General features: G+C 43.6%; 1 protein-coding gene across 1 annotated transcript in view; it reads right to left on the bottom strand.

The window, feature by feature from the left end:
• The window catches only part of LOC141087479 (uncharacterized), a 128,458-nt gene that overhangs the window by 29,285 nt on the left and 86,366 nt on the right, over window positions 1–12,807 (bottom strand). The window contains exons 6-7 of the mRNA XM_073573032.1: window positions 6,579–6,691; window positions 4,754–4,834 (exon numbers count right to left, since the gene is read on the bottom strand). Of these exons, the coding sequence (XP_073429133.1) occupies window positions 4,754–4,834; window positions 6,579–6,691 (194 nt within the window). The remainder of the gene's footprint in view (window positions 1–4,753; window positions 4,835–6,578; window positions 6,692–12,807) is intronic.

The raw sequence follows: 12,807 nt of genomic DNA on the forward strand, positions 1-12,807 counted from the left end.
AGAACAGTCTCTCATATATTTTTTTCTCAGTGCAAGTAGCACAATCCAACATAACTGGGTCGCCTCTACTCCGTACTGTGCTTGCGACCGGAATAGTGGGACGCGTTCTGACCCTGAATAATAATGAATGTGTGTCCTGAGGATCCGCTGGAGGAAAACTCACCACTGTTTCTCTGACTTCTTTCCTGCCCCAGTGGCTGGCCCAGGGAACTTGGAACCTCCCGCTCTCATGACCCAACTGTGGCTACCGCTTCTTTTAAGGGCACCTCTGCCCTCTGGCTTACTGTAGGGGCTGCGACCGTTGCTGGCGGACGCCGATAATACTGCACCTCCCGCGCCTGACTCTTCTCAATGCAAGACCACATTAACTGCTACAGCATATGGTCCCCGGGGCCCCTCTTCTCTGATAAAGGTCACCCGGTCCCATTCCTGTAAAGGACTCTTAAATGTGATGGACCCGGCATTGATGTAGATCTTGTCTCTGGTCCCGTCCTCTTAGATAAACCTGTACCATCTGGTAGGGTTGAAATATTTGATCAGGCCACGTGTTATCTGGCCGGACATGGTTCCTCCCCTGGGGCGCCGCAGCTCCACTAAAATTCGTCACTCCCGCCATTTTTTCTCTTCAATGACTCCCGCCATCCACTGGGCCTCTTCTGCTATGGGAGCCCGGGGTTCATCCAAGCAGATGCCATGGGGAGAAGCGGAGACCAGAGAAGGTGCCGGGGCAGGAGTAGGGGTGAGGACTGGGGTGAGGGTAGGTATTGCACTCACTGTGACTACATCCAGCTGTAACGGTCCTCCATTGCGTCTGTGCGAACTCAGGATCACAGCCGCGATGGTCCCTCTTTCCATTGCTTCCTCTTTCTCGACCACTGCTTCCGGCTCAGGATTCTCCACATCCGCGGTGCTCCGGCTCTCGACGATCTACCTCACCGGCCGTTTGAACGAGAACTATTCTTCTGGAAGTAGTAATCGATCCTTCCTGGGCTCTGTATCGTCCAGTTCCGCCATCCAACAGCCTCTGGGGTGAGAGTCTAGCTTCAGCTGGTCCATGGACTGCTCCCAGTCCTGCCACCCGATACCTCCGTGGAAGGACATGCTGCGCCGCTGCATGGGGACAGGTAATTCATTTGGCAATGTTGTCTCTCTTCCAGATGCAACATCCACATCCTTCTCTTCTGGACTCTGCCTCTTTGTGGGTGGAGCCCCTTTCAGACGCTTCGCCCGTTCCTCAGAAATTTTATTTTTATATAGCGCTAACATATTCCACAGCACTTTACAGTTTGCACACATTATCATCACTGTTCCCCATGGGGCTCACGATCTAAATTCCGTATCAGTATGTCTTTGGAATGTGGGAGGAAACCGGAGTACCCGGAGGAAACCCACGCAAACACGGGGAGAACACACAAACTACTTGCAGATGTTGTCCTTAGAGGGATTCAAACCCAGGACTCCAGTGCTGCAAGGCTGCAGTGCTAACCACTGAGCCACCGTGCTTCTTCCTTCACCACGCCCATCTCGGGTGGGCACCAGTCACTAGAGGACATGGCCTCGGCTTAGACCGCTGCTTCTGCCAGGCAGGTCTTTGCACCTTTTTCTGTTTAGGATGCCAAAAATGGGTGGCACCACCCCCATCTTTCATGCCACTGACCACCAACTTCATGTCAGTGTTTGCCTCCATCTTTGCCATTTTCTATGCTCCTCGGATCTCTGCACACAAGGCATCGCCATCCTGCCAACTACGACAATTTTGTAAGGTGGCCAGGGTGGTAGTCGTGACAATGAGCTGTAGTGTTCCCACACCTTGGCACCCCACAAATGAAGCATAATGTCCCTTCTGCTGTATGTACAACATACGCAGCAGAAAACTCACATTAATTGCCAGAGTTCCCTCAGCTTCTGTCCTTCCAGCTCCCTATGCACGGGTCTCACAAACAACTCTGAATCCAATGTCCATTCTTAACAGTTCAACTTTACCCTTTAGCAGGATTTTCATTACAGAAGCGGCACAGTGGATACATAGTGACATTCCTAAGGCTTTCCCTGTCTTCCTGGCAATCACTGATCTTCCTCGACAATCCCTGTCCTGGCCTGACAATCGCTTCTCTTCCTGGCCAATCCCTGTCCCGTCCTGGAAATCACTGCTCTTCTTGGACAATCCCTGTCTCGTCCTGACAATCACTACTTTTCCTGGACAATCCCTGTCCTCTCTGAGCCTTTAGGCCCACCAGCATCTTCCTATTCCCCTTGTGAGGTTTTAAAAGGAAAAGGTAAAAGGCTCACCGTCTCAGTTTTGCCAGGTCCCGGTCGTGGGCCCTGGATCCTTTTTGGAATGGTTACAGTTTAAATTGGTGGCTGCCTGCATGCCACTCAGCCTGGGTTCCTTCCTGCCTTAGCAGCTTCACCCCCATCATTATCGGACTGTCATCTTCTACTGCTGCATCATTACTGCCTTCTAACAAGACAGTCCTATCACTATACCCTACTGCTCTACACTACTTCCATCTGTAACTCCTCCCAGTCTGGAAAACCCCTTATGCTAACTATACCTATTCTAAAGGTACTGTCACACTTAGCGATGTACCAGCGATCCCGACCAGCGATATGACGCGGTCAGGATCGCTGGTACATCGCTAAGTGGTCGCTAGTGAGCTGCCACACAGGCAGATCTCACCAGCGACATCGCTGGGGACGGGGGTCGCTACTTACCTGTCACACTAGGCGATCCTGCGTCCTCCCGCTCGGCTCCACGCTCGTCGCTCGTCTCTCCACAGGAAGCGCGGCAGGAAGCTGATGACGAGAAACAGTCCTGGACGTTCTCACGCGATCAGCGATAACCAGCGGGGGAGCGGGTCGTAGGTAAGTATCAGACACAGCAATATCGCTAACAATATCGCTACAATGTCACAAGTTATAGCGATATTGCTAGCGATATCGCTTAGTGTGACAGTACCTTAAGACTCTTATTCCATACCTCTTGTGTGCCCCACTATTCTAGTCCAACTACTATCCTGTGCTATCCTTAATCTCTTACACAACACATATCAAGTGCATACACATTACAGCAGCATTACATGAACACATTAACAGTACCAAACACCAAAAAACCGCACACATTTAATATGAACACTGTGCAAATAGGGGGAGGCATATGCCTTACAGAGGAACCTTTATATCATAAGGAAAGCTTTGGGGGACCAATATACTATATGAAGGCCTGTGGGAGACCAACATGCTATATAGGGGCCTGTGGAGGAGCCATTATATCATAGGGAAAGCTTTGATGGACCAATATACTATATATAGGGGCCTGTGAGGGACCAACATACTATATAGGAGCCTGTGGAGGACCATCACTCTATATAGGAGCCCATGGAGGAACCATCACATCATGGGGAAAGCTGTGGGGCATCAACAAACTAAATAGGAGTCTGTGGGGGACCATTATACTATATAGAGGCCTGTGTTGTGACCATCATACTATATGAATTGCTGCCCCCACAGCAACATACATCATACAGGATGATTCACTCGCTACTTTACCTGCAAAAATTGCTGTAACCCCTAAAAAAGATGGTCGACTGTACTGAAATTTGGGCTGTATATACTTTAGTTCATGAGAAGTGAGAGGGAAATGCACCTCAGCGTCAGCAACAAGAAACATCTTTGCATCGAATGGTCTCGCTGACTTGTCGCCCAGCCGATTGTCTTCACAAGATAGACTTGCTGCACGCAGTTCTGATCGTCGGTAGTTTATGTGTGGTGTTTGCGTTTCACTACTCCCAAATTCCTTCTTCATTTATTAACAATGTACAGATACAGTTTGGAGGAGCAGGTTTCATTGTAAAAACTTATTGTAAAACTCAGTCCTCAAAGAGGAGCCAAAGAAAGTTTCTAAAGAAGTTTGGAGGTTGAAATGCACCATCCAAACTGTGCCTTGTTTGATGACAGAGTAATCTCCAAGAAACTAGCCACCAAGAATGCCTGTTTTAACACCAATGGATTTTTTCCTTCCTTTGGACCCATTTGAAGGGTTGGGTGTACAGTAACAACAGGTAGAACTGATATTACCAATATATGGTCACTGCATGGTGAGAATATCAGTCTTCCTACAGAGCTTTTGGTTAATAATCAGTATGGCAGTATTATCACCATTGTACTGTATATCTGGTGATATTTGTCTGCTATATTCTAATAACATTAAATCTTAAATATTGATATTTTTGGAAATATAGGTAGTAGTATTGAATTCCTGCTGGCAGGCACTATAAGTAATAGACACCCCAATCTAGGGAAGGGAGTGAGGGCAGCATGGGCCTGTGTGCTTTCAAATGCCAGTGCTGAACTTTTGTCCCAGCCCATCCCTGCCTCCGGCTCCTTCTATAGACATTTAGGGGCAGCAGGAGGAGTCATTTGATCCATCTCGTATGCAAATTGCCTCTTCAGAGAGAAAGAGGACTTTTGCTCTACAGCGCCACCTATTGGTAGTAGCGATCACTCTCTATGTCACTCTCCACAAGGAGAAACCTTGACCCATCTCAGAAGACAGATTTGTAGATATTTTTGAGAAGTTTTTGAGAGTGAATAATCAGTGTACGGAAAAAGAAGAAACTGATAACTAATAGTACTTTTTCTTCTAATAAATTTTATTAGAGTTTCTTATCTTTTACTGTGGATTTATAAAAACGAATGAACAGTGCAGTTACTGTGTAATAATGATGGAAAATGATGTAAACCATTACCGTACCTTTCTTAGCAATTTTGTAAATATTTGACCTGGATGAATATGTGTTTCTTTTGCCAATGATCGAACAGCAATAGGCCCAACCTGTAAAAGTAAAAATCATTAAAGCTAAATGCTAAAATTTCGTTTCAATATTAATTATACAATGCTCTTACATTTCTTAAATGGTATAAACTGTACATATATACAAAAAAGATTGGCTACTTGCTTTAAAATATATTTATAAAAATTATTATTAATACACCTCTACTTTGAGTTATGCCGCCTTTTCTGAGGTCTCCTATTGCTCTACCAGCCATAAACAGTCTCCTCTTCGCTGGTCATGTCTTGCTTCCTAACCATGTAACGTCATGCCCGGGGCACTGCACCCACATATTTATTTCCTATTGAGCTCTCCTGTACTTGCTGCCCATGTCCCTGTTTGGTGCACAAATCTGTCTGAGCACCATCATCTTTAAAGCTTCTGTTTCACAAGTTATAATTCCCTGGGCTGACACATGCACAAGTGTATACATAACATTTTCCCCAGCATTAATTGCATACAGTAATTCTGAATGATAAACGAAACATAATATTGCTGTCACTGTTCTCTGCAAAATGTTTAATTTTGCTTTCTATTGGAAAAATAGAGTTAATGGTCTCAATGAGAGACAAACTCTCTCCCAGCCTGAAAAAGGCCAAGTACAATCTATCTCTCTACGCGTTTCATCCAGTTGGCTACTGTAGTGAAGACTTGCCAGAAGAAAAATTACACAGGTTGCACAAAAATTATAGGACAACCTTATGATATGATAGGCTACAAGTGATGGGATGTAAGGTGCCTATAGTGCCTCAAGCTGCTTATGGCAAAAACATATTTTTGTGATATTTTGGTCCCCCTTAGAGGGTGCTTATATATATATTTTAATTATAAAGTTTATTATAAGAGTATTTCTAAAATTAAACTTTTTGGTCGATACCTCTAAACTATCAGTGCTCCTTAATGTCAGATAATTAACACAGTCCAGGAAAATAGTGGAATTTCGGTGAGCTTCTTTGGTATCTGGAGGACTTCACTATAAGGAAATAATGTTTGCATATTCGGCAGGAAAGCTCCCGCTGCATACTCTGAATGTAGTTATGGATCTACTGCACAGAAGCCATTTCTAATTCATACATTCATTGTAGTGAAAGGTTTTATAAGATGAGTGATTTTTTTGGGAGTAGAACTAAATTGTACACAAATTTGCCAAAATGCGGATTATTTTTTGTAGTTCACTTCTGCACAGATTCAGCAAAATGGCAACCAGATGACCACGATTTTGCTTAACCATCAAGGGTCATCCAAAAGTTACAAATAATACTTATAAACACTTTACGGCTCACCTCTCTGATCCCTCTGGGCTTCACTGTTCCTTGTCCAGTCCTTGTTGCAACTTCTTATCACAGCCCTGAGTGGTGAAATCCTGGTCTTCTTCACGCTAAGCTTCATCAGAGCCAGAAGTCCCGAAATAGCGTGAAGACACCAGGGATTTTAGAGCTTGCAATGGTGATGAGAAGATGCAGTAAGAGCTAGACGACAGACGATGAGAAGTGGATTGGCCAGAGAGGTGACAAGGTGAGTTGAAGGATTTTTTATTTTTTCTTATGCTTTGGGTTCTATAGAATTTAGACCACAGAGCCTAAAAGGGAACATTCTATTCATAGAGAATAACTTTGCTGCAAATCAAATTTTCTGGGAAAGTGCACTTAAAGGCCACCAGTAGTTATCGCACTTCACTTTTATAAGGAAGTCTGTGATGTTTTCATATTTGTCCATAAATTAGTGGCCATCCTGTGCAATACTCACTTGCTCAATTATTTGAGTAGTAACTTCATAGTCCGATATATATATAATCACATTTCTTGAAGAACCTGATAGCGAGGAAGAGGTTGCCAGCTGAAATCCATCTAACCAGTCTCCTAACAGATAGACAAGATAAATATATACGTTTGTGCACGTACATTTTAGGCAACCCATCACTGATTACAGATATGTCTCTGGTGTAGAATGCTGGAAGCTTTGAGCTGGTGTGTAAAGATTCCCATTGGGTGGCACCAAAGTCAAGGTGTCCTAGTGGAGTACTAGGGAACAACATGATCTTGATTTGACTGACAGGGGACATAATAATCACCACACTTACTGTTTATTTTAACTTTACTGTTTGACTTCAAATGCCTGAAAAAATAAATTATATGCGCTGGACAACCTCCTTAACTCCATCAACATTACTTAGACAATCAGTCAAAATGGTCGTAGAGCTGAAGTGTGGTTTAGTGAAAGAGTCCTGCCTCCTTGTGAGCTAATTCCAACAAAATCTGGTGTATTCCCAAGACAGAGTTGAGTATTGTAATCAATTAATCGTTTGAGAAGACCCGGCGCACTATCCCGATTCATTTGCAGATACTCCTAAAGGCCTATAACACCATTATTCCCAATTCCCTAGATTATGCTATACCTACTGTATGTGATCACACAGTCGCTGTCATAGATTCTTAGTTAAGAAATCACTGTTTGGAAACATGTTTAGACTGTGTGCACATGTTGCGTTTTTGCTGCCTTTTTGATGCTGTTTTTTCAGTATAGATCTGTCACATAACCTGAAGGGTTTCCTGATGCCAGCAAAGTGACTAGAAACCTAAAGTGTCATGCACACATTGCAGTTTTGGTGCAGATGTAAATTTGCAACATGTCAATTCTATCAGCCCAAGTAAAACTAACGCAGCAAACAACATGTAAAAAATGCACATTTTTGCTTCTTGCTACTCATGTTGTACATTCAAAACCTCATTAAAGCTGTTCTACCTGACTGTTGGAAAGCCAATGTCGTTATAGATATGACTCATAAAACCAAAGTCAATCCCAGAAAGCTGAGCCCAAGGTGTGTTAGCTTTAACATTTCTACCATAAAAGGTGCAATTAATCTTTCAAGGGGCCCTATGAAACCTATGTCAAGCTAGCAGGCAAACAAGAGAAATTCCGGTAACGACTAAGTGAAAGAATAACAGACTTTTGAACAACTGGGGATTCCCCCTGAAACTTGTTGTAACCAAAGATGGCTCCACCTCTGCAATCCATAAAGTGGAAGAAGGAAAAGATCTCCTAAAAGCATGAGGAGCGGAGTCATCACCAGCACCACCTTTGCTTCCACTCCTCAGCATATGTCTTCCATTTGTTTCTTTGTATGTTCTCATTCTTCCATACAACGATTGAGACTACATCTGCCGTATCTTTCAGTGTCGACTTTAAGACTAGAAAGTCGTGGAGAACCTACCGCCCTCAGATACCTTATTCTAATTGTAACTATTGTTACAATGTGTCCTATTAAAAACTGAACATGCTATTTGTAATATTTATAAGTTATAAACCTAGCACTCAACTTTAGGATATTCAGAGGAATATTTATTGTAGTACGTAAAAAAACGTTTCAGTCAAATTTTGACCTTCTTCAGTTACCTACTGTACCAAATACATTGTAATAGGTATTAAACCTATTGTGAAGATTCATGTGCTCTCAATTGGGGTCATCCGTCCTACTGCCTGTTGTAGTATGCTAATAGAGGCCAGTAGATGAGGCAACATATGCACGTATGCTTTTTACTGGGGAGATCCGTCCTACAGCCTTGTGTCAGCCAGTAGATGGGGCAGGATGTGCCTCCAGACACAGTATCCACTGCATGGGACATGCAGTGGATACTGTGTCTGGAGACACGTCCTGCCCCATCTACTGGCTGTGGGATGGATCTCCCCAGTAAACAGCATATGTGCATATATTGCCTCATCTACTGGCCTCTATAAGCATACTACAACAGGCAGTAGGACGGATGACCCCAATTAAGAGCACATGAATCTTCACAATAAGTTTAGTACCTACAGTATTACCACGTATTTGGTACTTTACATAACTGAAGAAGGTCAAAATTTGACTGAAACCTTTTTTTACGTACTACAATAAATATTCCTCTGAATATCATAAAGTTGAGTGCTAGGCTTATAACTTATAACTACTTGGTTTGGGAACCTAACCTTTAGCACCATTACTTAAGCTGTGCTCACGGTGTTTTTCCCTTCATTTGTAATATTTATTCTCCTTCTACTTCAAGGCTTTGCTTCTAATAAACTGATGGAGCAGATCGACCAATTTAGGCCAGGAAAACTGCTCCAGAGATTTTACTATAGTCACAGTCAGACCCATCGCTAGATTCCACAAATATTGAGGCGTCAGCACCTAACTTATGTGGCTTCACATGTCTTGCACAATGTTTAAAGATTCTTAGTAGTTAAAATCATGTTCTTGTTATTCCCATCTGCACCATACATAAGCACACCCCACAATTGACCTATTTATCAGTGATCAGTGGCTGCTCAGTACCTCTGATTCGCCTCTCAGCACCATGTTGTGCACAAACCATGTCACTAATTTCCATTATACAAGATTCCTGGTGCCCTAATCCTGACTGTACACGGTAATAAATACTTATCAGCTGTCTCCTACTACAGATTAAACATCACTTAGAAAGAAATTGCAGAAAATGGGATGAAATGAGTGAATCATTTGAAATTCAAATTAGATCGGAAGACAGTGGAATCTGGAGGTAGATACTTACCCTGCCGCACAAATTACCAGTCCGTTTCCCGAATGTGCGCCACTGGGAATCGCTGACCTCTGATGACCCACATACCAACCCCAAATGTTCAAGGTATGATAATCCATATGATGACGCAGCTGTAGGGCATCATGGAGAAGCCACACAAAACCACATTAGTTCACTTACTGATGATTCAACAGTGAAGGAAACGGTGGTGGTGAAATTTAGATTTTTATGCACATTGCGACTTGTAGCTCAAAGTATTTGATTTTGTGCGTAACTAATCTTTTGGGAACTTTGACTCAAACTCAGTGCTCCACGGATCGATCTGCTCACCTCAAAATTTCAGTGTCATGGCCTGTTTGGAATCTGTGGGCCGGTGATCCAGGGGTTAATACTTGGAGCCTCTCCTTGGCTCTGGGAGGGCTTTGTATGACTGCTATCCAGCTCCACTCCTTGCTAGTTGTACTTTTGCCTTCGGCTGAGTTAGTTGACACCTGAGTGCCTGTGCCTTGTGCCTGCTTTGTTGTCTGATCTCCTGCTTTTGACCTGGTTTACTGTTGTGCTCTTGTCTTCTGATTTGGTACTGTGTATGTGTTCTCCTCGTTTTCGACTTCAGCTACATCCCTGACTAATCTCCTGTCTACACCCCTTGTACTTTGATTGCCTGCATGATTTTGATTCTTGGCCTGATTTTGACTTCCCTCCTGTTTAGCGCTCATCGGCGCCCCTGACCACTTTGCCTTCCAGCAGCTCCCCACCGTGCTCAGCACTCCCTCCGGGAGTGTAGTGACTGGCCCCACCCCGGGTCCACCTCCGGCATTGACGTGCCGCAGGTCCTGCTGGTCGGCGGTCGCGTCTACCCTACAGCTCCCTCTGGGATCTGTGCAGCCTCGTCGTGTCCGACCTGAATTAGGACCCGTGCACTGACCGGTGTATCAGTCACGGGGTCCTGACATTCATTAATACTTACAATATACACTCACTGGCCACTTTATTAGGTACACCTGTCCAACTGTGTGTTAAGACTTAATTTCTAATCAGCCAATCACATGGCGGCAACTCAGTGCATTTAGGCATGTAGACATGGTCAAGACAATCTCCTGCAGTTCAAACCGAGCATCAGTATGGGGAAGAAAGGTGATTTGAGTGCCTTTGAACGTGGCATGATTGTTGGTGCCAGAAGGGCTGGTCTGAGAATTTCAGAAACTGCTGATCTACTGGGATTTTCACGCACAACCATCTCTAGGGTTTACAGAGAATGGTCCGAAAAAGAAAAAAAATCCAGTGAGCGGCAGTTCTGTGGCCGGAAATGCCATGTTGATGCCAGAGGTCAGAGGAGAATGGGCAGACTGGTTCGAGCTGATAGAAAGGCAACAGTGACTCAAATTGCCACCCGTTACAACCAAGGTAGGCAGAAGAGCATCTCTGAACGCACAGTGCGTCGAACTTTGAGGCAGATGGGCTACAGCAGCAGAAGACCACACTGGGTACCACTCCTCTCAGCTAAGAACAGGAAACTGAGGCTACAATTTGCACAAGCTCATCGAAATTGGACAGTAGAAGATTGGAAAAACGTTGCCTGGTCTGATGAGTCTCGATTTCTGCTGCGACATTCGGATGGTAGGGTCAGAATTTGGCGTAAACAACATGAAAGCATGGATCCATCCTGCCTTGTATCAACGGTTCAGGCTGGTGGTGGTGGTGTCATGGTGTGGGGAATTTTTTCTGGGCACTCTTTGGGCCCCTTGGTACCAATTGAGCATCGTTGCAATGCCACAGCCTACCTGAGTATTGTTGCTGACCATGTCCATCCCTTTATGACCACAATGTACCCAACATCTGATGGCTACTTTCAGCAGGATAATGCGCCATGTCATAAAGCTCGAATCATCTCAGATTGGTTTCTTGAACATGACAATGAGTTTACTGTACTCAAATGGCCTCCTCAGTCACCAGATCTCAATCCAATAGAGCATCTTTGGGATGTGGTGGAACGGGAGATTCGCATCAGGGATGTGCAGCCGACAAATCTGCGCCAACTGTGTGATGCCATCATGTCAATATGGTCCAAAATCTCTGAGGAATGCTTCCAGCACCTTGTTGAATCTCTGCCACGAAGAATTGAGGCAGTTCTGAAGGCAAAAGGGGGTCCAACCCCTTACTAGCATGGTGTACCTAATAAAGTGGCCAGTGAGTGTATAATTTTCCCGTAAATTAACCCCTTCATCTTATGAAATCCTAACAAAGCATACAATAAAAAAGTATTACCATCCAAGATACTTTCCGAACATGTAGTAAGTGTAATATTGACTAAAACTGCCAATTAGAAATGTATTATACTTTTTCTGATTCGCTTTGTCACTTACCCCGTGTGCAGAGCATTGCAGTAGCCTAGGTATCTATGGCTACGACCATTCATATAGTGACTGTTAGTCAGCTGTTAGTGGTTATAACCATGGATACCTAAGCTACTGCAATGCCTTGCACATGGGGTAAGCGACTTAGCAAATCAGAAGAACCATACTACGTTTCTAATTGGAGCTACTTGCTAGTATTAACCCCTTTACCCCCAAGGGTGGTTTGCACGTTCATGACCGGGCCAATTTTTACAATTCTGATCACTGTCTCTTTATGAGGTAATAACTCTGAAACGCTTCCATGGATCCTGGGGATTCTGACAATTTTTTCTCGAGACATATTGTACTTCATGTCAGTGGTAAAATTTCATTCAAATAACTTGCGTTTATTTGTGAAAAAAATGGAAATTTGACGAAAATTTTGAAAATTTCGCAATTTTCCTAATTTGAATTTTTATGCCCTTTAATCACAGAGATATGGCACACAAAAAACTTTATAAGTAACATTTGACATATGTTTACTATACATCAGCACAATTTTGGAACCAAAATTTTTTTTGTTAGGAAGTTATAAGGGTTAAAAGTTGACCGGTGATTTCTCATTTTTACAACACCGTTTTATTTTTACGGACCACATCACATTTGAAGTCACTTTGAGGGGTCTGTATGATAGAAAATACCCAAAAGTGACACCATTCTAAAAACTGCACCCATCAAGATGCTCAAAACCACATTCAAGAAGTTTATTAACCCTTCAGGTGCTTCACAGGAATTTTTTGAATGTTAAAAAAAATGAACATTTAACTTTTTTCACAAAAAAATTACTTCAGCTCCAATTTTTTTTTATTTTACCAAGGGTAACAGGAGAAATTGGACTGCAAAAGTTATTGTGCAATTTGTCCTGAGTATGCTGATACCTGATATGTGGGGGGAACCATTGTTTCTGCGCATGGCAGAGCTCAGAAGGGAAGGAGTGCCGTTTGACTTTTTCAATGCAAAATTGGCTGGAATTCAGATCGGAAGCCATGTCACGTTTGGAGAGCTCCTGATGTGCCTAAACAGTGGAAACCCCCCACAAGTGACCCCATT

Source organism: Dendrobates tinctorius, unplaced genomic scaffold, assembly GCF_039654945.1.
Source record: "Dendrobates tinctorius isolate UK_male_01 unplaced genomic scaffold, ASM3965494v1 ptg000034l, whole genome shotgun sequence".
Lineage (NCBI taxonomy): Eukaryota > Metazoa > Chordata > Amphibia > Anura > Dendrobatidae > Dendrobates > Dendrobates tinctorius.